Source organism: Urocitellus parryii, chromosome 5 (assembly GCF_045843805.1).
Source record: "Urocitellus parryii isolate mUroPar1 chromosome 5, mUroPar1.hap1, whole genome shotgun sequence".
NCBI classification, from domain to species: domain Eukaryota; kingdom Metazoa; phylum Chordata; class Mammalia; order Rodentia; family Sciuridae; genus Urocitellus; species Urocitellus parryii.
The window spans coordinates 179755142-179780204 of record NC_135535.1 but is presented as its reverse complement, the minus strand read 5'-3'; the positions used below and the strand labels follow the sequence as shown (position 1 = coordinate 179780204).

Genomic DNA, 25063 nt, shown 5'->3' with positions numbered 1-25063 from the left:
TGCAAAAGTTCAGATTTAATGGGTATGTGTGAGAATTTGCATTTTTCACCAGCTCCACAGTGGTACTGATGCTGCCCTCTGGTGACCACACTGGGTGGCAAGTGGATTATTAAAGCCTGTAATGGGGAGTGACAGCAGATATAATCAGATAATCAGGGATCACTTCCTGAGAAACTGTGCAGGATGGGACAGTGTTGGGTGGGGAAGGAGCAAACTTGTAGGCTGAAATTAGGAGGAAACCCAGGAATAGGAGTGCTTAGTCATTTCCTGCTCGATTCCTTGTAGCCATTCTGCTTTGAATCCTGGTTCTACCACTTACTCATGGTGTCACAGACCTCCTCTGTGAATGGAGAAAGAAGTATCTCCCAGGTTGTTGTGAAGATCAAAGGAGATTCCACTTATAAAACAGCTGAGCATTGAGCTTTGGCACTTGCAAAAGGCTTACTGTTATCAGTGGGCACTGCCATTGATTCATTATTCATTCTATTGAGTGCCTGCTTTGAGTAGAGCAGAGGCAGGAGGCAGGCTCTGGAGGTGCATCAAGAAAACTGTGCAGCCTATGGGCTGCTAATGGTGTCATGTGATGATTTTTCACCTTTCTTTGGTCATGGCCACTCCTTGAGAGAACCTAACGAAGGCAACAGATTCATTTTCCAGAAAAAGCCACGCATGCAAGCATGTGCATGTGAGTTCCGTGGATTTTTAAGTACTCATGAACTCCAGAGTTAAGAACCCTTGATCTGGTGGATAATGGAAGCCACCATTTTCTGAGCAGCTGCTGCATGATTTCTGTGTGACTTTATCCCACTGCTGTCCTTGTGACTTGTGCAGAGCTGGGTGGGGAGGACGTGGGGTTCTCACACCCTCTCAGCTTTATCAGGGCTTGGCCACGGGGCCAGGACAGGCTGCGGTTGAGCTCAAGGTGCCCTTCACTTCCCCTCCTTTTGCTGCCACTTCATTCCCCTGGCTCCAGCCTGGATTGCAGAGAACATAGTGGCTTTGGGGGAGAAAAAATGTGGCTCCTGAGAGCTTCTTCCTACTGTGGGAGTTTGAAGGAATAGATGAAAAGGGCATCCGGCCATATTAGGAGACTCAAATTTGGTCCCTTCTTGGGGCTGTTTGTATCTGGGTAAGGGACTTCACCTCTTTGAGCTGAAGTTTCCTCATGTGGGAAGTGGGGGTGACAATCTTTGTCCCTGCCTAGAGGAGCTGATGTGACAGGAATGGGGAGAATGCCTCACAACCAGAAAGGGTTTCTCCACCATGCTGGCAGGCTCAGCCTGGCTCCTCGGTGCTAAACCAACCTGATGCTGTCTCCCTCCTTGAACTCTGGGACAGATTCATTAATGATGTTTGATAGACTGGGGCCTAAAGCAAGTGCTCACTAAATGTTAGTTCCTTTTTTAAAAAAGAAGTACCATTTTGTTTAGGAGCTCCTGAAAGACAGGGGCCGGCACTGCAGACACTCTGTAGACCCTGTGCCTTAGAGAAAAAATAAGGTTCTGCTCCTCACCTGTGGGGGCGGGACTCAGGGTCACCAGTCTTCTGTTTTATCAGAGTCTAATTGAGCCCCTGTGGGCTCAGGAAGAGTCAAATGTGAATAGAATCCACATGGCTCAGGCCCACCCTGGGGAGAAAGGAAAATATGATTGTGACTGGGATAGTGAGGTTGACACAGGACATGGAAGCCACCCTCCTTCCCCTAGGGAAGTGTGAGCATTGTTGTCATCTTCAGTCACAAAACTTTGAGTAGGAAGAAAATCTATCCCACCTCCCATAAAGAGAGGCCCCGTCTGAGACTGTCATCATCATCATTATTTAGGGGCCCAAGACCTTCCTTGTTAAAGCACAGTATAAAATGAGAAGGAAATGCCCCAGGATATCTTGTGAAGAATTAGTGTTTGCTTAGTGAGAAGTAACAGCAAGCCCTCATTGCAACAGGGATGTCAAAGTGGCCCTGTCACCTGCATGGGACACTTGTCATTTGGGATTTTCATTTTATTTTTAAAAAGTACCACTTTTTGCAGTTTAGCCCTCCATATATCAAAATCCACTCAATCATGAATCACGTGACCACAAGTTTCTTAAGTAAAATAATTCAGAGGTAATTTTTATAGATTAAAAGGATTCTTACAACTCCATGGATGGCTAGCCTGTTTTGCAGTTAAGTGATTATTGAGCACCTGCTCTGCAGTTTTAAAAAAAAAATTTCAAAGGATCTAGAAACCCTTGAGAACAGCATGTCTGTAGCCCTCATTGTCATAGCATGATGAAGGCCCCTAAGCACTGGGTAAAACAGAGCTTGGAATCAATTCTCCTGCACCCTCTTGATCTCACTCGGGGAAGCCCTTTCCAGGTAGGAGGGGAGCTCTCAGAGAGCCATATTACGGGTAGACTTGGGTAACTCAGAATCCTCCTGCACTTCCAGGCTTCCTGCTAACCCCTTGTCCCCATGTTGGAATTTCCTGGGAGCATGAGAACTCTTCCCATAAAGCCAGTCTGGCCTTAATACGGTGATGGTGCCATGGATCAGGTTTTCTGAAGCACTCACTAAACTGATTCTTCTCACACAGAATATTTAGGAATCATTTTGCCTTTACAAATGCAGCAAGAGTTTCAGAAATCCATTTGAAATCATGGCAGACTGATCCTGTTGAGTTGACTGAAAATCCTCAACCTGAGCGTGTTGATTTTACCATTCCCCTACTTCTCCAGCCTCCCCTCCACACAGACACCTCTGAATTTCACTACTTTGCAGGGACCATTAGGTCCTTCCATTTCACCATGGGGTAGCTGCCAGACAGCACTTGGCACCTCTCTGTCAATCAAGGAGCAGATATTCCTGAGCACTTACTGCTTGCCAGGCAGATCTGCATGCCCTTCATTCTCACCTTATGGACTGTATCCACAGGACTTCAGGGTCCTCTGGTTTACACCTTTTTGCTTCCAGTCTTTTGACCTCTCCAATTACCATCTGGCTCATTCCTTCCTCCATGCTGAATTCCCTCCCTACGGCCTGCTCATACACTTCTTCCTTTCTCTGCAGTGTGGCACCTACCCCCACTGTCCTCCTGAAATGGCTACCCCAGAGTGTTACTGTGACTTTCCTCTTGCCTAATCTAATGCCTCCTCCTCCTCTGCTTCAATTTATGGGTTCTTTGTGTGTGTGTGTGTGTGTGTGTGTGTGTGTTTAACCCACATCTTGGAATTCTGTCTTCTCTGGTTTCATGGCACCTTGTTGTGTTTTCTGGTTTATCTCCTGTTCTTCTGATGACTCCCACATCCTTTTGAGGATTCTTTTGCTTTTCCTCCTGTACCTTTGGCATCCCTCAGTGCAGAACTTCAGCTCTTTGGCTATGCTATCAATTCCTTCCACACTGAACTCTGCCATCTCCTTGATATTAGCCTTGTGAGTTTGCTCTAAAATTGCATTCCTACCAGGGCATCTCACCTGGGCTTCCTCTGTGTTTCTCCAAGGGGTCTTTAGGGCAGTTCTACCTGAGTATCTCACTGTCTTCTCAAATATATTCTGAAAATGGAAGCAGCCATCTTTCCCTCCCTTCTCCAACCCAGTTTCCTTTCCTAATGTCTCAGTTTGGGTTAGGCTAGGCTCCCAGACTGGAAACCTTGGTGCCATTTTGGAGGGATACAAAACAAGATATAGTTCAGAGAGGACTGCTAGGCAGATACTAGGTCAAATCCCAGCTTAGCCACGTGCTGGATGTGTCACTTCAGGTTGGGTATTTTAACTTCTATGTGCTTTGGTCCCCTTAACCATTTTAAAAAATGGAGGGATGATAATAATTTCTTTTCAGGGTTGTTGGGCAGATAAAATAAAGAGTTTAGTGCAATGCATGGCACATAATCAGCTCATAGTAGTTCAGAGGCACCCATGCATTTGCTTATGTCATTCAATTGGGCAGGAACACCTTCTGCTTCCTGTTTATCTGCTTGGCTTCTCCTTAGACATGTTGGATGCTGGCTCATGTATCAGACCTCATCATCCTGCCTTTTCACTGCTGCGCTTGCTTTTTCTGCCCATTAGAATGTAAGCTCCCTGTGGGCCAAGATTCTGAGATATTCACTGTCAGTCCACTATGCACAGCACCTGGCAGGTGCTTAGTCAGTGCCTCTCTAATAAGTGAATGACAGGACTTGGAATAACAACTATCATAAATAATTGTATAAATCTGTACACAGGACCTGGCATGTTTATTAGGTCTCCATAATTTCCAGTCTTGAACCAAATTAAATAAACCGTAATGAACATGTAGCAGTTTACAGCTCTCTGAGTTCTGTGGTTTAAGTTATCTTGATAAGTTCTCTTACAACCTGGCTGTGAGGTTGCCAATGGAAGTGTTATCACCATTTTTTGGATAAGAAAACTAAGGCACAAAAAAGTGACTATCCCACAATGAAATAAGAACTTTCCAGTAATGTTTAGCCACCTCCTTATAGTCCTATCTGCTCCCTTAATTTCTGGACTAGTCAGAACTACTTGGATGCCCAGAGCATAATATGCAAACCTCTGCAAAACACACTGTTGGCAAACTTTTTTTTTTATGGACCAAATAATAACTATTTTAGGCTTTGAAGCCATAGCTATTCAATTCAGCAGTGGTAGTGTTAAAATACCATAAATAAAGTGTAAATGAACTCATCTGATTGTATTCCAATAAAATTTTACTTAGAAAAACAGATGACTGGCCCATGAGCCATAGTTTGCTTGACCCCTGCCCTAAGTGGAACTAGTTCCAGTTGGGAATTAGCAAACACACTTTGTTTTAGCTGGATGGTTTGTGAGTTTTTGCTTTGGAGCTACCAGAAGAGCTTCAGCTAATGATTGCTTTTTATTTCCAGATCCTGTCTCAGAAAGAAGTGTGGGTGAGCAGGACTCTGCACCAGCCCAGGAAAAACCCACCTCGCCTGTCAGGGCTGCTGAAAAAAGAGCAAAGGATGACAGTAGGCGGGTGGTGAAGAGTGCACAAGACCTAAGCAATGTGTCCACGGATGAAGTGGGCATCCCACTTCGGGTATGAGTATTGACCTAAAAGTCCTTCATGGGCTTTCAGCTTAACTAAACTGTGATAAAAGCACAGCCCTGATTGCATGTGAACCCGTCTATGGGTTACACAGGCCTGGAGGGGAGGGTGCTCACACTGGCACCAGACCCCAAGTGCCAGACCCACGATAAGCTGTGTTCCAAACTTGGTGTTCAGCAATTTTTCCCAAAGTGGTGTGGGATGTTTATAAGTTTCATGGAAAAAGAAAGGGTTTTGTGGTCAAATGAAAAGGAGGAATGTCTGAGTGGGACAAAGTTGAAGAAATTTCTCTGCAGCAGACCCTCAGAGAGGCTTTGGGCTTGTGAGTGAGTGTTCCAGAGGTGAATGCCACAGGCAATCTTCCTTTATTGGTATTCCATGGAGTCTGTTCAGAAATTCTTGCTCCAGGGTTAGAGCACCCTGGAGAGTGTGAGGTCCAGAGCCCCAGTTTTGGGGGTTCAGGAAGAATATCCCCCTGGGTAGGAACTACCCCCACACATACAAATGGAGGAGGAAACTCTGATATAGCCACTGGAAGGATTCAGCCCACCAAGGAGGCCTCCAGGAGAAGGTGGGGTCTAGTAGCAGCCCTGTCCACTGGTCAGGCATGCTAGTCCTCCTGTCAGCCTAAGGAATTCAGGGAAACCTGCCTTTTGAAACTGGATTCAGGTGAATTCCATTCCTCTCCATGTGTTCACTAGGCCACTGACTACAATGCTTCCCTGTGATTTCCAATTGGAAAAGGGACTAGTTTATTTTTGCTTTCTTTTGGAGAAAGTAGGTAGACATAGCCATGGGCTAAGCCTCAAAAGAATGCTGCTCTTGTCCTAAGTAGTAAGTAATTTAGAAAGAGAACTATTACCAAAAGCAGCTCTAGCTACAATAAACAAACAAAACCCAGCTTTGTGGTGAGGGTGAAAACTCTGACATTGAATGCTATAATGGGTTATGTGTTAGTGTATTCATTCTGAATCTGGCCCTATGCAAGGTGACTTTATATGCATTTCTGCAGAATAATCTGGAATGGATTATTATGCCATAGCATAATAAGCAAGTGTTCTTTGCATCAGATTTCTAGGATTTACTTCAGGTTCCCATAGTTTGTGTTTGGAAATAAATTCTCTGTAAGGATTTAAATTTTTAAAAAAAAAATTAAGAATGGACATATTTTAAGTCTTTGTATACCTTTATCAAAATCTGCATTCTTTTGGCCAACTATCATTCTGCAAAATGTTTCTATATCTTCAAAATGTTTCTAAATATTGAGATGCTTAGTACTTCTTTTCTGAATCAAGACTAAATCTGCTGTGATTGGGTGGATGAGCTTATTCATGTCTGTCTGAATCTCTTAGTTTGTTCTTTTTCAATAGTTTTGACTTAAGATGTCACTTCCTGTCTGATTCTGATTTTGTAATCATAAAATTTCTGAAATGTGCAATTTCCATTTTACCTTATTCTTTGCCTTTGTTTTTCTCCAGAACACTGAGAGATCAAAAGACTGGTACAAGACCATGTTTAAGCAGATCCACAAACTAAACAGAGGTACTGGTTTTCATTTGTAGAAGCTGTGCTGTGCTGTGTGCCCCCATATTGACTCTTGAGTATCATCCTAAAGTTAGTTTGCTTAGACTCCAGGAGATTGGGTCCTGCAGTTGGATTCCATTAGGTACTGATCTGCCTGAATCCAGCCATGCTCCTTGAGAGCACAGGAGGGAGGGTGCACCTGTATGCCCACCTCAGCTTTATAATTTGAGGTCAGCTCACAAGTCCTCCCTCCCAACTGTGTGGAATGCAGCAGGCTGAGCCTAGCACTCTGCCTGAGCTCCAGCACCTATCTGCCTAAGATTCGAGCAACTCCATCTCTCACCTGCTTCCAGCTTTAGGTATGTCCTGTGTCAGCCCGTGACTGCCTCATGAGTAGAGAAAGTTGAGAAATCTGAGTTAAGAACTGAGTTAAGAAAACTGTTCTCGGGGCTGCAGTTGTGGCTCAGTGGTAGAGCACTGGTCTTGCATGTGTGAGGCACTGAGTTCGATCCTCAGCATCCCATAAAAATAAATAAATTATATAAAGGTATTGTGTCCATCAACAACTAAAAAATAAATTTAAAAAATAAAAAAAAAAACCTCTTCTCATCTAGTTTCACTCCCCTAAACACTCATGTGACCTTGGGCCAGTCACGTGCCTCTCTGTGTTTATCCTGCCTTCCTTCCTCTGAGAGATGTTGCAGGATCCACATGAGAAAGTGTTTGGCCTTGTGAAGGTATAATGATGCATAGTGTACCTCTAAGGTTATGTTAATGTGAAAAATAAGCACCCTTAGCTGCCAGCCAGCACTTGGCAGGTAGCCCTGAGAATCAGTCAAGAGCTGACACACCAGAGCCTGCTCAAGCTGAAAGAGGTGCTTCCCAATTAAAGGCCCACTGGGCTGTCAGCCAGTGACCCAGCATGGTGGGAGAATCCCAGGCCAGTGCTCAGGCAGGTCACAACCCCACCAGCTCCCATTGCTGCCTGTGCCATCAATCAACTGATAGGCAGGGATGTAGCTGCACCATGGGCAGGGTACCAGTCCTCCTGTGGGCAGAGCATCCTGTCCTTCCCTGTTCCCAAATCCAGTCTGACCGCCTGGCATGGATGGTACATGAAGGCAAAGAAAGAGTGTTCTAGTCAGTATTCCTGTGTAAGCTACAAATATCCAAGTTCTCTAATTAGCTGCAGATGTCAATTGACATTACTGTTAGTAAGTTCTTGCTGGGTTCAAAATGAACCAGGTATGCCCCTCTTCAAAGTGTTTCTAAATATTTAGAAACAGTACTTAGCTTTTCTGAATCAAGACTAAATCGGCTGTGGTTGGGTGGATGAGCTTATTCATAGTGGCCATGCTAAATGCTGGGTCTCTGTGATCCGATGGGGTCATTTCCACTGGTCACTTCCTAAAGTTACTCTCCACTGCCTCTGGCCATCTGTGACTCTCTCACATATTCACATCCAGCTATGGAAGGCTAAATGCAGGGACGAGTGCTTGCATATGTGCAAAGTAGTTTTGCCTCACAGGCAGTGTTGGTGTTCTCATGTAGTTATTAACTCAACTAAATTACAGGTGATAACACAACTACCTGTCCTAATGGTAGACAGGGGTATTTGAAAAATTGAGACTCCACTTGTTTGCCTTGATTCTAATGTCCACCATACACGCTTTAAAAAAAAAATCATTCTAGGATAGTGTTTCCATTGCATACTACTCATAATCATACTTAATAGCTCTTGCCCATAAAGAGTGAGAGCTTGAAGCTTTGCGCTAAGTGCTTTCTGCACACTGGAGCCTGTTTTGATGTAATTCTTTGACCAAGGGAAGTAATGATATTGTCTCTTTTGATGTGTCTTAATAATTCAGGCAAAAGGACTGGATTTTTAAAGCAGTTTGAATTTCTTTCATGTGACTAGTGACGTTACCATGTTCCAGAATTCAAGGAGCCTAAATTGTATGTGGATTCCTCCTCGTTCATTGTCTCCATTTGTATCTTCCTCTATTCTCTCTCCCAAACCTGCTCCTCTGCCTAGACACTCCTGAAGAAAACCCTTATTTCCCTACGTACAAATTCCCTGAACTTCCTGAAATCCAGCAAAATTCTGAAGGTACCATAAATTTAGATGGCGTATCTGTTGTTTTAGCCTTTAATTAGTTCTTAGAGTTCTATTTTAGGCATAAGATATGGCTTTTAGATTTTGTTTTTATAGTCATTCTTTTTTGGTTGGTGAAAATTTTATTTCACTCATTTGCATGATATGCTGTATTAAAATAACTAAGTCCTTTCTAATTCATTAATCTATTTTTAAGTGTGATGCTGGTGTGCTTTAATAACACTAAACTAGGTAATCAGTCATTCAAGTGGGAATTTGTCAGTGCCTCCACTTCATGGTGGATAGTTTCAAAATCCACTGCTTTTCTCTGCTACAGAGGACAATCCTTACACTCCTACCTACCAGTTTCCTGCATCTACTCCTAGTCCTAAATCTGAAGGTAATTCAAGGAAAACCGTGTGCCTCTCTTTGTACTGGTGCTGTTATTTTTTTTTTCACCTTGGGGTTTTTCCTGGTGGCTTAGGGCTGTCTCCCATTCATTTGCTTCCCTCTAACCTTGTGTTTTGTGGTATTGTCTCATTCCTCGCTGACTCTATAACCAGAGTATATCCAGATGGTACTTTAATTCTATTCCCTTAGGGTTTGCATGATTAATGAGTAGCCATCATAGCTCAGTTATAATGTTTGGAACATGTGGGGCTCTGGGAAAAGCTGCCTATACCAACATCTCAGGACCTGGTATCGGGGGTAGTCATCTGGTGCTGGTGGCTGGGCAGTGATTTGGTGAAGCTGAGTCATTGTGGTGGACGGGCAGGAAGTGGACCTGCTGGCTCACAAAAACAGACACATCACCTCTTTCAGCATCCTATACATTCAACTAACTTGTCACTGGGCTCCTCTTGCCATTGACCTCCCTTTGGGAGGGAGTTCTTGATGTGGTTTTGAAATATAAGATTCAGTCATGGTAAGAGATGAGATCTCTTGAATATAAGGATTTGGGCCAAGCTGGAAAACAATTCACAAAAGCTGCTAGGAATTTGTCTTGCTGGGGAGCACAGCCACATTAGTGTCTCGGAGTGTACTTACTTGGGCAAAAAGTCCTCTTGTCAAAGAAGCTTCTAAAAGGTGAGTTAGGGGCAATATCTGAAGAGTTATCATAGTAGCTGGCATGGTCTAATCTTTGGATGAGTGACCCCGGAAAAAGGAGGGGCAGAGTCTGGAAGAGGAAACTTTGTTAAATGCTCTTCTAGGAGGAGATGTAGGTTTAATGCTCTGAACTTCATTCTAGTTGTTCAGAGCACTTGCTCTGTGCCATGCACTATACTGGCAACCGATGATGATACCGTGAATACATCAAGTGCCCTGGCAGGGATTTGGAAAGGGGGATTTAGCACACTGTGCCCATTGTAGGGGCAGTTGCAAGAGCATGTGTCTGGAGGCTGCAGAAATCTTGTTGGCACACAACAGGTCCTCAGTAATGCCTGGAGAATATAATGAGTGAAAGCTTTGCACTGTGGAACCAGAGTGCTTATTTTAGAACCCTGGTGCTACCATCTCAATGCTGCTCTGCTCTGATCAGCCCAGCCCTTCTCACCATTTGTAAAGTCATTCATCTGGTCATTCACTGGACTCTTACTGATCACTTATCATATATGAGATGACATGTTGGGACATGAAATATCGTATCATGCCTGGGGCCTATTTTGAAGGAAAAGTCTATTGAGTAAACCCCAGAACTCAAAGCTGATGACTTAAAATTTTGATCAGTAACCTCCTCACTATTTGGCATAGATAAGTTAGTCTTTTTGTCTTGGGAGTTCTGATTCTAGCTGAAAGCATTGCTGAAGAAACAATTGACTGAGTTGGGCAAGGTGGGGGGCGTTGTTTAGAATAAATGTGACTAATTACAGTTCTTAATTTGTGCTTTATTTGTACTTGTGAGCTCAACCCACTTATGAGATGGGGCTCCCTGTAGGTAAGGTGACAAGTGCAGAGCATGCTGAGGGCACATGTCCCATGGGCACAGGTGGAGGAGGGCCCCTTGGAGAAGTCCTGTGGAGAGGAACAGCGTCTCCTGCTGGACTGGAGGACTGATTAGGCCTATCATAGGCAGTGCCCATGGCTTCCTCAGCCTTGGGACGGGATGTCATGGCCTCACCCCAGAGCTCCCATGTCATCAGCCACCTCGCCCTTCAACCCTGATTTATGTTAACATTTGCCTTTTGGTGTACATCAAATCTGGCACGAGAGGAAAGTGGGGTTTTGGGTTTTTTTTTCTTTCTTCAAGGCATAAATAGTAAGAAATAACATGACAACTTGCCACATATATTTAGACATGAACCTTATTATACTTTTTATTTTCAAAGACCAAAAAAGGGAAAATTAAAAGAATTAGGTTGAACATTAAGAAATCCAAATAACAAAGATGATTAGACTTTAACACAAGTTTCTAAGAAGTCATCTTCCCTGGAGACCTTTCTAAAATAGGATAGATGCTATCTCACGCCCCCATCTCTGCCTAGATGACATATCCAGGCACAGATCACTGATGTGTTCCATTAGATAAAGACGTTTTACAAATAAGGAAAATGTTTAAACTAGATCATTTTTTTAAACTATTGGACTAAGATCCTCTGGATTTCTGAATCTATGGCTGGTGGCTTAGATGTTATCTGTGGGTTCCATCAGAGTACCCCAGCCCTGTCCGTGGTGCTGCTCCCAATAGGTGGCCCTGGGCTCTGTGCACTTCCTTCTTGACATAGGAAAGATTTATGCCTTTCAAAGAAAGGCGTTAAAGACAGTTAGCACTTAATGGAGGGTCTGCCCAGAGATTTTAACATGCCTTAAGAAAGAAACAGCTTTACTGAAGAATGTGAACACTTGATGGTCCAGAACTGGTCTCTTAGGGAAAAACTTGTTGCTGGTATTGTTTTAATTCAGATTTTGGAACTAAGATTATCTGTAGTAAACCTACCAGAGCCTAGCCTGAGGGTTGTTGCCTCTGTCTAAATTTTAGTTGTTGATATAGTATAAAAAGACGCTTCTAAAAGCTCAAGACTGATTCTCCTAAATAGCAAGGGGCCGTGTGAGTTTGTATGCTAGCTGCTAGCTTAGCAACCTTCTTTCCCCCCCCAGTTAACAGTGAACAAGTGAATGTCTGGCCAGACTTTTAGAAGATAAACAGAATGATTATATCTTGATCAATGAGGTTTAAGTCCCTTCAGTCATTTTACAATCTTTGAGGTTTCTGTGTGTTGCATGTGCTTACACTTTGCTTCATGAAGCAGGTAAGGGAAGAAAGAGCTGTGGAGAAGCAGCTTCACAAATGCAGCCCTTTCCCCTTCCCCACCTCCTTCTCTTAGGGCCAGCAGTATGGTAGCCAGTACCTCCATATCTCACCACTAATCCTGTAAAGGGTAGTAACATGACCACCACTGCGATGACCATGGGACTGTCACTTACTGAGTCTTTATGCTATGCAGTATTAGACTCTATGCTGAGTGAATCACTATTGTTATCTGATTTTCGACCCCCTCCCCAGTGACCCCATGAGACTCAGAGAGGTTAACTAATATATGCAATATAACATAGTAAATGGCAGAGCCAGGATCCAAACCCAGGTAGGTCTAAGAGGCCCCTAAACATGGGCTTTTACTGACTATGCTGCACTCCTGTACTCCCTTGAATGGCCCCTCCTTTCCAGGGGCTCTCTGATGCCTCACTGTAGGTATCCAGCTTCCCCCAAGTCAGAGCTGCCTCAGGATCCTGAGCCAGTGTCTCCTGGGATGGTGTCTGGGAGATATGTTTAGGAAAGCTGTCCAGGTGTTTGGGAGTCCCAATTAGCCAGCATTGAGAACCACTGCAATGGAGGAGCACCACTCTTCCCCAGAGTGCAAAAGGGATGAAGATACTTGCCTAGATGCAGTTGTAGAAATTTAGATGCAGGCAGGATTAATTAGAGTGAGGAATGCAGATTCAAAAGAGTTAGACTTTCTACCCTGAAGATGGCAAATGATGTTTGCTCACTTGGTACATTTGATGTCAGGAAGACAGAGGATATAAGGATACCTAGGAATCTTTACCAAAACCAAGTAATGGATAGGTTACTTTGTGGTGCATGGCTTCTGACAGGGTGGAATCTGTCATCAGAGGTGAAGTCCCAGAGACTAGCCTTCCCCCTGGCTTGTGGATACCTCTCACAGCACTTCAGGCTGGCGGTGGCCACTGCAATGTCCTGGTGCTGTGACTCAAAAATAGGCACTCCTAGTGGTAATGTCCCAGTGTTCTCTCTCGTTGTGCCTTTTCCTTATTCCTAGACAAGATTGCACTAAGCAAGGACTTAAGGAGGCTGGTTTTCTTAGGCACATCAGTTAAAATAATCCTCTACTGGCCTTGCAGGATTTCCAATAATAGCCTTATTTTGCTTGTATTCAAGCAAATCGTTCTATTGGGAGTATGGTTGGCTAGGATTTGTGCCTCCTGCCCCAAACTCTGGCTAGTACTGCCCAGAAGAGGGGCGGAGCTGCTCTCAGTGGTCACCTTTGATCTCCTTACAAGAGCTGCTCTGAAGGTTTTTGCCTAGCAAGTGCAGAAGTCTTTGGCCTGCAGAGTAGTTTAGAAGTGAAGGAGTTATTCCCTTTCTAACTTCAGGACCCAAGGATCTGATAGGAGGTGAGAACGGTGAGGTGAGTCCTTTTCTAACCCAACGGGCCTCCCAGACTTTCCCCTCTAACACCTTTCCTGCTTTACCTCCTATCTTCCATAGAATTATGTCTTTTTTTTTTCTGAATATGTCTTCTGCAGCTACTCTGCACCCTGTGCTGGCCCTTTTCTTACCCCTTCAAATTTGATTGCCTTTAATCAAATCATAGACAACTTGGCAAGTCTCTCCCCAAGCTCCCAGACGTCCTGGCTTCTTTGAACCTTCTTGCCTCCTTTGCTTATTCTTCCTTTCATATCACAGACTCTGTACCCAAATCTGTGTACGTTCCTCTTTTCCTTAACTGATTTTGTCTGAGGGATGTTTGTACATGTCTATCTTTACCCTTTAATCCTTGCTCTTCCTAAGTATGTGGGGTAAAGTCTGAGAAAGAATTATGTTGACTAATGGAAAATTACTGTGTTAAAGATGAGCCATTCATACTAGAAAGGCAATTTTAGGTTTAAAGACCTAATAGGTATATAAAATAGAAATGTAATGACATAGGCAGTAGTTATACAAATGCTGCTTTTTTTCCATCAGCCCATTTTGGTCAGTTACATTATGTTTATAGAACATCAATTTCAACCAGTACTTTCTCCTGTTGTCTTTAAGACTTTAATAAATTCAACAAAAACAAATGAACAAAACCCAGGGGGGGGAAAGTCATTTAGGAGCTCATTTAAAGTCAGTGTGGTTGAAAAGGCAATTATGTGGCTCCTGGCAGTTTTAGGAGGGTAACTGTCCCTAAATTGTCCTACCAAGAACAGACTGCCAAATCCCCGGGGGAGAATCATTGGTGCATGAACATCAGAGCCCAGCAGGGGCCTTCAGGTCCCTGAAGTGAGTTGTTCACCCCCCTGTAATCCTGCATAGTGTTCAGGCTTCCTGGAAGTGGTGTAGGAAGTTGTGAGTGTTACTGCCAAGGTTTGATGTCTTCTGCTTAGAGCAAGAGGGGCACAAATAAAATATGGCTCCACAATGAGCAGCGATTATAAGATTCCAGCTCAGCGGACTTCACTGTGGCCTTGTTTTCAAGAATCCTGAAGAAAATGAGGCAGGCTTTCTAACACTAGTTCATCGACAACTCGAGAAACACTTTACTTGGTGGGTTTTAGATATGGTTATATACACAAACACACACACACACACACACACACACACACACACACAGTACTCTCCCACCCCTGGGCTAGCTCTAACACAGAGTACAGACAGATACTTCTTATACTTTTCCCATTCCTTGGTGTTTCTCACTGTCTACCTGTCTTTCCCAGTGCAGACTCACCAGAGAAGGTTTACAAAACCAGCACATGGAAGACACTATAGCAAGAGTGACTCGGGGCTGGGGTTGTCGCTTAGTGGTAGAGCACTTACCTTGCATGCATGAAGCACTGGGTTGATCCTCAGCACCACTTAAAAATAAATAAGCAAAATAAAGGTGTTGTATTCACCTACAACCAAAAGACTCAGTGTTACCATTGTCCCCAGAGATCAGCAGCAAAAAGACTAAGGGTGTGGTGGGGTAACTCAGAAATGTTGCTCAAGCATCACTCAGGACGGGGTAATGTGGAAAAGTGGAGCAGAGGCTTCGAGGGCTGGAGATTGGTCTGGCCAATGGTGTACTTGAGTTTCAGGACAGCACTTTCCTTTGCTTCTTCCACAACAAAAACAATACTGAAACACTCGAGGTCTTCATCTTTCCCAGGATCAGGGCACATGAAGGTGTGAAACGTAGAACGAAGCAACATCCTGATAACAAGTTAATAGGTGACATGAGGAAGAGAGACCTTGAATCCATTCCTCCTTTGTATTTTTCTCATTGTGCAAATTTTTTCTACCCTGCTTGGACCTTGTTTGAAATATGATGTGTTTATTTCCTACTGGAGTTTTTACAAAGTTTAAATGAGAGGATATCAGTCAATTTTCAGCTATTACTGGACAATACTGGGAGATACTATTATTATTTTTATTCCTAAGTTGGGGTAAATTTTTTTCTCTTAGATTTTCAAGACAAACATCAAATATTAATTTTGATGATGTCTGTTTTATCTAACCTTGTTCTTTCTGTTGTTTGTGTTTTTGGTGTTATCTCTTAGAGGGCTTCTCTTCACACAAGGTTTACTATTATAAAAGATTTACTCTATTATACTCTTCTTCTGACAGTTTTATATTTATTAAGCTCTTACATTTCGATAAATAACTCATTTTGAAATACAGTAGTTTTGAACCCGGGGCTGTCTTGCAAGTTTGGGATATGTGGTACAACCTGGAATTGTCATGAATGACAAATGAGTTCAACTTCTGTGTCTCCCCACCCCCAATATTTGGGATTGAACCAGGGGTGCTCTATCACTGAGCTACATCTCCAGGCCTTTTATTTTGAGATATGGTCTCCCTAAGTTGCTAAGGCTGGCCTCCTGCCTCAGCCTCCTGAGTTGCTGGGAATTCAGGTGTTCACCACTGTACCTGGCTCTTCTCATTGTCTTCTAATAAGCCTCCTAGAATTCCACATTAGAAGAATCTAGAGAGAAACATTTTTCTTAAAAAAGTTCAGGCTTAAAAAATCATTTTTAAGTATTTAAATGACATCCCTCCCCTCAAGAATTGTTTCTAGCCTTATGAACCAGATAATAATTATAAATTAACTTTCACCTCACCATCTAATGATGGATTCTAATTTTTCTGTGATTCAGAGGGGCACAAGGTTTTGAGCTAAAAAACACTAGGCCAGACTTGAAAGAGTAATGTTTTGGTTTCTCACTAAGCTAATTTTTGTTTTGGACAGGCACTGTTTTTCCTAATCAAGTCCTTGTGAGCCAAGCTGATTTTTCGTTTTGTTTGATGTCATGGCAGAAGTCCTATTAAAAAACAAAACAAAAAAAAAATGAAAAAACTGGGAACACAAAATTCTTCAGTATGGTCTCTCCAAAAATACATTTTATCCTTCCCCTGCCCTATTTTTAGAAGTGAACAAATAAACTTGTGCACTCAATTTATAATAGTGAATGGCTTGGTTGTGTTGGTAAAGAAGCTGAAGCCCTGTTCAACCTTGATGTTGATTCTTATCCTTAAAGATAAAAGGGTGGAAAGAGGTGAAAATATGCCTTGGTACCTGATTCTTGTCTATTATTTTGACTGAGGACCAGGGACAGATATAAATGGGGAGAAGGGAGGGCACAAGATGGTTAGAGAAGCTGTCTTCCAATGTTGCTTGACTCAAAATAATAGCAATGCTAGCTTTATTAACATTTCATAAAAAATTCTGATAGTTTCTGCTCTGCAACTTAAAATGATTTTTGTAGAAACAAGGACTTGATTAACACTTTGTCATTAACATAGCACATTAGATTGGCTTGCCTTTGCTGGTTAGGTCATGCCCTTCACTGAAGTTATGAATTTTGAGGGAAGAAATTGGGTCTTCGTTCCATATGCATAAATTCTGAATTCAGATTAGCAAGATATTAGAAATGGAGGATGACTGTTTGAGAGCAACTCTTTGGAGTAATGCTTTGGAAGTATCATCATGGGGATGTAGTAACTGAGTAACCTGCATTTTCAGGACAGATCCAATTTAGAAATCTGTTCCCAAAAATGTGCCTGTGGTCTGGGCCAGGCATGATGGTGCACACCTGTAATCCCAGCAACTTGGGAGGTTGAGGCAGGAGGACCACAAGTTCAAAGCCAGCCTCAGCAACTTAGTGAGGCACTTAGCAAACTCAGCGCCATCCTCTCTCTAAATAAAATACAAAAAAGGGCTGGGGATGTGAATCAGTGATTAAGCACCCCTGGATTCAATCCCCAGTACCCTCCAGAAAATAATGTCCCTGTGGTCTGATTTTTAAGTTTAAAAAATACAGCCATTTAATGGGTACAGATCTCATCTCTCTATTCAGCACATTTTAGAGCCCCAGTGTTAAGCTTATTTAGTGAAGCATGTCACGCCCTTAGAAAGCCATCTCGTACCACAGAAACTCTTATGGGTTTGATTTGTTCCGGAGTCACTGTTTAGACACTTAGCTCAGGCAGTTCCTTTGCAGAGCAGGCCATGTAACCACATCAACCATGGGTGTGTTGTGCCCCAAGGAAGGAGAGAAATCTCCTCGTGGAATGAGGTTGAGGTGGAACCAAAACAAAATATGATATGGATTTTTGTCAACTCTTTGCTGCAGAACCTCTGTTAGTGATGTTATATATGGAAGTTTAAAATGTGAAACTTTTCAAAGCTGAGGTGGGGAGCCAGCAACCACACCTTCCGGGCCTCCCCTTCCCATGCAATAGCAGCCTCAGGGCCCCTGAAGAAGACCTGTCAGGACCCCACGGCTCTTGGCAGGCAGAACCAGTGACTGAGCAGGAGCACTGGGATGCATCTCAGCCCCTGACTCCCACTTGGCCAGACTCGGGCCTCTGTATTCCAGCTTTGGCAGGAGGTGTCTCTTGAAGAAGACCTTTGGCTATTTGTCCCCATGCATTTCCCAGTGATAGGCAGCGGTCATCTGCCAAGCATTGGTCATTCACGTCCTGTCGGGACTGCAGGTCCTCCGGGGTTGGGTGGCCTCTGCAAACCTTCCTCTCCTCAGTGTGGTCTGCTGTGGTGTAGCTTCCCGGTGCTTGGCTCCTTTCTCCGCTGGGTTCCCTGGTGTGTCTGGATTCGGTGCAGGCTGTGGAAGTGGGGAATGTGCAGTCCAGTTCCTTAGTAGCCCATTTGTCCTGATCATTTCTTTTTTTGTTCACTAGATGATGATTCCGATTTGTACTCTCCCCGATACTCCTTTTCTGAAGACAGTAAGTGACTGAGTTTCCTGGTTGCGGGGGAGAAGCGGGGGATGGTGGATGAGGGAAGACATCTTCTGGTTTCCGTTTTCATTGGTTTGTAAAGTCGTCTGTATGCACTTGCTTTCTCTAGCAAAATCTCCCCTTTCCGTGCCTCGCTCAAAAAGTGAGATGAACTACATTGATGGTGAGAAGGTAGTTAAGAGGTCAGCCACGCTACCCCTCCCTACCCGCTCTTCCTCACTAAAGTCAAGCCCAGAACGGTAAGTGGTGCCTTGCGAGTGTTCACCTTGACCAGCCAAGTGCCTTGTCAGCACTTCCTGAGACCCAGGCGCCTCCTTTCTTAGGATGGATTTAATTTGAATCCCCTGCTGTTACCTACCAGCAGTGACTTATTCTGAGTCTCAATGTCCTTATCTGTAAAATGGGGATAAAAACCTTGACTGCTTTGTGCTCAGTGTTGCAAGGATAAACTGAGATAGTGCACATAAATATTCCAAGTAGTGCCTGGCTTATTGTGTGGACTTAATTAATGTCAACTATAAATATCATCACCTTTTCATAAGAAAAGTCTTACTGCAAGATTTGTCACAAGTTTTCATATTCTATGTCCATATTAACCCTGTTTATATATTCAGGGCAGAGAATAAAATGAAGCCACACTTTTCATGTCTATTTATTTATATGTGGTGTATCATCAAGATGTAAGGTTTGGAGTTATTAAGAGGTGACATTAGTCATCCCTTAATGCCTGTGCTAAACAATCCGATTTTTTTCCCCCAGAGTGGGGAATTGAACCCAAAGATGCTCTATCACTGAGCCACATCTCCAGCCCTTTTTATTATTTGAGAAAGGATCTCACTAAGTTGCAGAGGCTGGCCTCAAACTTACAATCCTCCTGCCTCAGCTTCCCAAGTAGCTGGAATTACAGTGTGTCTCCACACCCGGCCCCCATTTTCTTTTATTTAGTTCTTATCTCTAAAAGTGCCCTGTGGAGCAACCACTTCATGCCATCTGGACATATGTCCCATGCAGTTTCCAGCCCAAACTCCTACCAGTCTCCACATAAAAAAGGCTCTGGTCAATTCAAATGATTTTTCCCTCAAATGCACATCCAGTCTCACTTCGGCTCACCTTTCCATCCTCAAAAACAAAGCCCCACACATACCTAAGTGGCATCCACCTGAGGAGTTAGGTAATCAATTTGAAAGGTAGGCTAGATATGTCCATAAATCCTTTAGAGATGCATTCATCAGGCACTTACTGGCTACATTTTATGCAGATTATATCAGATGTTATAGATGTTGTCCTGCCATCAAGAAGTTTTCAGCCTTACACGAAAAACAAAATGCAACCACACTGCAAAGTAGTAATACACCTGCATAAAAATCTTGCACACAGTTTCCAAGAATTTGTGTATCTTCTGAAACCCATTACTGGATACCAGGTTAAGAATATGCACCAAAGACTGAGATTGGCAGGTAGTAGGGTGGGGTAAGGATTAGGGAAGAACATAGTCATAGTAACAGGTAATGTTTATTTAGTAATTCCTGTAGGTCTGGCACTTTGCTTTCTGATTTACATGTATTGTCTCATTGAACCCTTACAACGACCCCTATTTTTCAGATGAGGAAACTGAGGTTCCAAGAGGTAAAGTACTTGGCTAAGATCATCTAGTTACCAGGTCTTATCAAAAGTATTTGAGCCATAGTCAAGTAGCTCCAGGACCTATGTTCTCTCTCTGCACTGGCATGAGTGGGAGATGCAGGCATGTTTGGGGAATGATAAACTCATGAGAGCAGAGCGAGGTGAAAGGTTTTTCCAGGTCAGCTTTACCATTTCTTTCTCCTCTCTTCTTCTCTTCGTCTCTCCAATTGATTGTGCCTCATTTTCAGCACAGGATGGCTCACGCCCTTTGTGAAACCAACACAGAGATTTAACTGGTTGTTTTGAGAAATGAACCAGCACAACTGAATTATTCACCCTTACTCTAATTTTATGCTTTGGATATAAAAATTCCTTGATTAGACTGTAGCCAACCAAAGTCAGACTGTGTTGGAAGCTGATGCCAGGTTTCATGACAATAGCTGAAACAGGATTATCTGTCTGCAGAAACGACTGGGAGCCCCCAGATAAGAAAGTGGATACGAGGAAATATCGTGCAGAGCCCAAAAGCATTTACGAATATCAGCCGGGCAAGTCTTCTGTTCTGACCAACGAAAAGATGGTAATGTGCATGTTAAAGTTCTTTTTGTCTCTCTCTCTGCCCATGTTCTTTAATCCAGATGCATTGTTCAGCTGGATTATATTCATTCCCCCTTGAGATAGACTTTCTTTGTTTAGAAGACAATGAAAAAAATGAATTATTTTTACCCTTTCCATTGTTGCAGGTGTTCATAAAATAAGTCCTGAGAGTCTCCTTTTAAAGAATCCTCTTATTGTGGCTCCGTTGCTCCATTTTGTGCATGGTTTTAACTAATTTAAATTTTTCTACTAACATACAGATTGATTTTGCTGCTGTCTTTTAAAAAAAAAGTCTAACCATTAATGTATCAGGCTTATCATTAACTGGAATAAGTCAGGGTTTTTTAAAAAGTGACTTTTATGTGAACAAGGATAAATTTTGTAGGATTTACCAGTATATCATTAAAAGCCAAATAATTGATAAGATGTTATAACTAGAGGCAAAAGCCCCAGGCTATTAGAATATATCTTTTAGGTTTTCCTTTATTGGTAACTGCAATAGTGAGGACTAATGTCATATGCAACCTGGTTCTAAAGTTCACATCGCAAAGCAATTATGATTGAGAAATTGATCTGTTTCCAGACCACCCTGGAAAAATGGCCTCTTCTGTGAAATGGGAAGAATTTTTATAAGCTGACTAGTTTCATATCTGCCAATCATGCTTCTTTTTATTCATCCTTCATTAAAAAAAGCTGGTTCGAAATTCTGTGTGGTTAAAGGGATTCTCCAAAGCTCCATAAACATTGCAGCCCTCTGGCTGTGGCAACAGGATGGAATGATTATGCTGGAGATTGGTTTTTATTAAATACTGTTACCATACCATAAGCAGGCCCCCTGAAATGCAGGTTCAAATGATTTCCCTCTACCTCTCCTGCTCTACATGTTTTTAAGGAACAGTCAGGTTGACTTTTACTGCAATAAAAATGTGACATCTTCAAAAGCACAGAGCGTTAAGTAATTTTAATTAGGAAAAGAGGTCATCAGTTCACAGAAGTGCTTTTAGAGTTGTCATTCTTCAGCATTTACCATGCACTGCAGGTATTTTAAGCAGGAGATGTAGAGAAAAGCAGAGGATCTTGCCTATGGTTCCCCTCTTCACTGAAGGTTCTCTTCCTGTTAGAAGGTGCCTCATTCATAATAAACACAGAAGGTTCCCTTCCACCCAGAAAAGCGTGCTCTTCAGGTATATTCCTAACACTTAATGTTATCGTAATGTAGTATGTAATAACATAGTGAACCACAGTCACATAATCACACATTTAAAAGATTTCAGGGACTTTGCAGGCCTTTGGTCATTTGCCAAGTGACCATTTAGAGGCTGTCATTGCTCTTACTGAAGGTGTGCCCTTTTTTCTTAATTTCTTCTTTGTTTCCACTTCCTCTGACTTAGTAATTTAATCACTATTCAGAACCAGGAAAACAACAACATAATTTTGTTTCCTTTGTTGATATCACAGTGGTACACGTATCTCCCATACCACGGTTCTTGGGCTCATTTACATTGTTGTTTTGTTTTATTATTGATTTTTTTCTCTTTCCACCTTTTTTATTTGTGCATCATAGTTGTATACAATGATGGAATTTATTGTTACTTATTCCTACATGGACACAATGTAACAGTAAGATTTGGCCAGTATCACTCTCCAGCCCTTACTTCCCACTCTCTTTCCTCTTTCCACACCCTGGTCCCTTTCCTCAACTGATATCCCTTTGATTTTCATGAATTCCCTGTCCTCCCTCCTCACCTTTCTTTTCGTTTTCCTCTCCAGCTTCCACATCTGAGAAGGGAGTATGTTGATTTTTTTTTTTTTTTAACTAGTCTTGGAAGGTGGTACACAGTGCCCTCTAGAGGCCCTCTGGGGACTGGTAAGACCCAAAGGACCATCTGGGTGTTTGCATGTAGGAACTCTGTTGCACCAGGCCTGAGACTGGTCCACCAGGGCATGTGGGCACCAACGACAGACCAGGGAGGAACTGCCTGTCCAGTCATTTAACTCCAGCACCTTTCACCTAGTATTGCTATATTCTTCCCAAGAGAAGGTTTCCATTTAGAGAGGAATTTCAATGAATCTTACTCATTTGATATTTGAATTAGTCCTTTATGGTTAAATTTTTTTTCCTGTTATTTTTATCACATGAACAGAGAAGCTGGAATGTGAGTTTCAGTGTGTAAGTCTTGCCTTTTGGAATCCAGTATTTGGCTTACCAGAATTTGAGCCCCCAACATACACTTTTTTGTTCTTGTTGTTGTTAATTGCCAGTAGGTATACAAACTAGTGACAGATGTAAGATCTAGGCTTGTTTTAAGATGTGCATTCTCATTTTTACCCCATTAAAACTCTCATGTTTGTTTAACTAGCAGTTTAAATGATGATCTCAAGGCTTAGTGATACATTGACAGCAAGAGTAATGAGTGGTAGACTTTATCAGCCACAGCTCATCTTGCCCTGGAATATCCACACCACCAAGACCCGTGAAACACTGCTACCTTCAAAATGCCCCATGGATTTACAACCTTGGTGACCTCTTCACCTATTTGATAGACTCATGAAGGTCTAAGTATACTTGGCCCTTCTCTTATATAATAAAAGTCCATTTCTTCCCTTCTGGACTTGGAATTGGAAATCTACTTGTTGGTCCCTGTTTTGTCACAAATTACCTTTTCCAGGCTTTGTTCCTTTATACTTTCCTCTGAAGTCCCTTACAGAGCACGAGCTCAATTTAACAAATACATAGAACCATTCTTACATGCTAAACTTCAGGTTAAATGTTGTGGTCCCTGCTGTCACAGGTATAAAATACAAGGACATACATTTCAAATAATAGTTACAGACATGACATGTTTGCAGCATAAAACAAGGGGATTTCCCCAGCTTGATTTCTTCCCAGTTCACCCTTATTTTGGCATTTCAAGTTAGTTACTAGCCCTGCTTGGTCTTATCTGCAAACTCAGTGGATCTGCCCCCTCTCATTCAGAGTATGAGATGTGGAATGTAGTATAGCAAACAGAATGCTGGACCAGAAATTGGAAGATGTAAGTTCTGGGCTCCAGTTCTGGCTCTGCTGTGTCTTTGGGCAAATCATTTGACCTTCTTCAGTGTTTTCATCTGTAGATAGAAATATTATGTAGCCTGTCAGCTTTAGTGAAATACTGAGCAAGATGGTCAAATGGGATAATATAGACACAGAACTATGAATATTATCAAGGGCTGTGCAAATGAACATATCATGTTCAGATGATTTATTTAATTAAAATTTTAAGCTGGTCTCTGGCTCCTGTTCAAGCAGCAAATCTATCTTTGAATAGTTGGCATTTTCCTGGCAAGCCACTCATCCTTTCCAAGAATTTTATCAAGCTGGGAAAAAATAGCCAGCAAAGAACAGAGCCTGGCATTATGGAGTGTGCTCTGCCTGATGGGACAAGGTTCCTTCTCTGCACCATGAAGGATGTTTTCTACTGATATGTTCCTTACTTGGATCTACAGCTGAGTTATACTTGAAAAAAATGCAGATGTTCATGCTGTATGGTATCAACTTTGTACCTCTATCTCTGGGCAGCTCTCAGGACAGAAGTTTGGAACTGCAGGATTAGGACCCAAGTTGTTTGACCTGCCTTCTGATTCTCCTCTCAACCCAGCATTAACCTCATCTGTATAGCAATCTGCAGACAGCATTCAGGAATATAGTGGGTTAATTCTTTCAGGACTGTGAATACCAAAACTTTCAGGCAGTTTCCTGAAAGAATTGGTACATTTTATTAAAAAACAAAAAAATCCTAACCTCCCAGAGAGCAGTTTATAAAGTAGGATTTGTAAAAATAATAAACACCAAATAGGTTTCATGAATACCCATTGTATTAGGATCTAGCATGTCTCAATGTCTAAACTGTTATTCCTAAATGGTTGTCTCTTTTTAGGCATTATGCCTCATTTCACTAAATATATACAGAATCCATTTACTACAGGAAGGGCTGGCCTTCCCCTTCAAGACTGGAGCCCTAGGTCCCTACAGACAATAGTAGGAGGTTTATCTGTATACAAGGGTCAGACCTTGTGTTTCAGTATTTATTTCCCTGTGATTTCAACTTAGTTTAACTTCATTTAAAGAAAGGCATTGTGCCATATATTCATACCTTCCTTTACCAAAAAACGGAAGTGTAGTAATGGTGCAGAATCTCCTAGGGATCTTGGAAGAAGGGGCTGGTAAAGATCACCAAGACAGTTTGCAGCCTTTTCTACAAGCTGCAAAAGGGCTGATAACTGATTTGTTGAGGAAAGCACGTCCAGGAAGCACTGCTTTGTGATGGTAGTTGAAGACCTGTCCATGGTGCATGATAGCTCTCTTCAGCTCGTAGCCCGGAGGTAGTTAAGTTTCTTGTATGGTGTTTTCAACCCCTGTAGAAAATGCGTACATTTTATATTTTCAATTGTAGAAAATTATTGTACTCTTATTTATGATCATCAAAGTTTTTTTGAAAAACATACGTATATGAGTTTAATTCAGCCATGAACCTCAAATACTTTTGTCTGATGTGAATGCATCTCCAGTGTATGAAGGAGGAAACCTGATTCTTTCTAGATACTCATTTTCCAACTGATTATTTTCAGAAGTTTATGTTACTCCCCTGAGTAAGGTTCCAGCACTCTGTACATATTTGATTAAACATTAAAGCCAAAAAATCAGATTACCAGTCTATGTGATACCTTTTAGAGTTATATGAAATG

At 42.3% G+C, this 25063-nt stretch overlaps 1 protein-coding gene across 50 annotated transcripts in view; it reads left to right on the top strand.

The window, feature by feature from the left end:
• Sorbs1 (sorbin and SH3 domain containing 1) overlaps positions 1–25063 on the top strand; it is a 233277-nt gene that overhangs the window by 150264 nt on the left and 57950 nt on the right. For 20 of the 50 annotated variants that reach the window (XM_026394887.2, XM_026394861.2, XM_026394856.2 and 17 more), the window contains 7 exons: positions 4861–5033; positions 6521–6584; positions 8602–8676; positions 8999–9061; positions 18059–18106; positions 18228–18357; positions 20207–20321. In XM_026394887.2, coding sequence (XP_026250672.2) covers positions 4861–5033; positions 6521–6584; positions 8602–8676; positions 8999–9061; positions 18059–18106; positions 18228–18357; positions 20207–20321 — 668 coding nt within the window. The remainder of the gene's footprint in view (positions 1–4860; positions 5034–6520; positions 6585–8601; positions 8677–8998; positions 9062–18058; positions 18107–18227; positions 18358–20206; positions 20322–25063) is intronic. The other 30 variants (XM_026394892.2, XM_026394886.2, XM_077798802.1 and 27 more) reach the window with 3 other exon arrangements.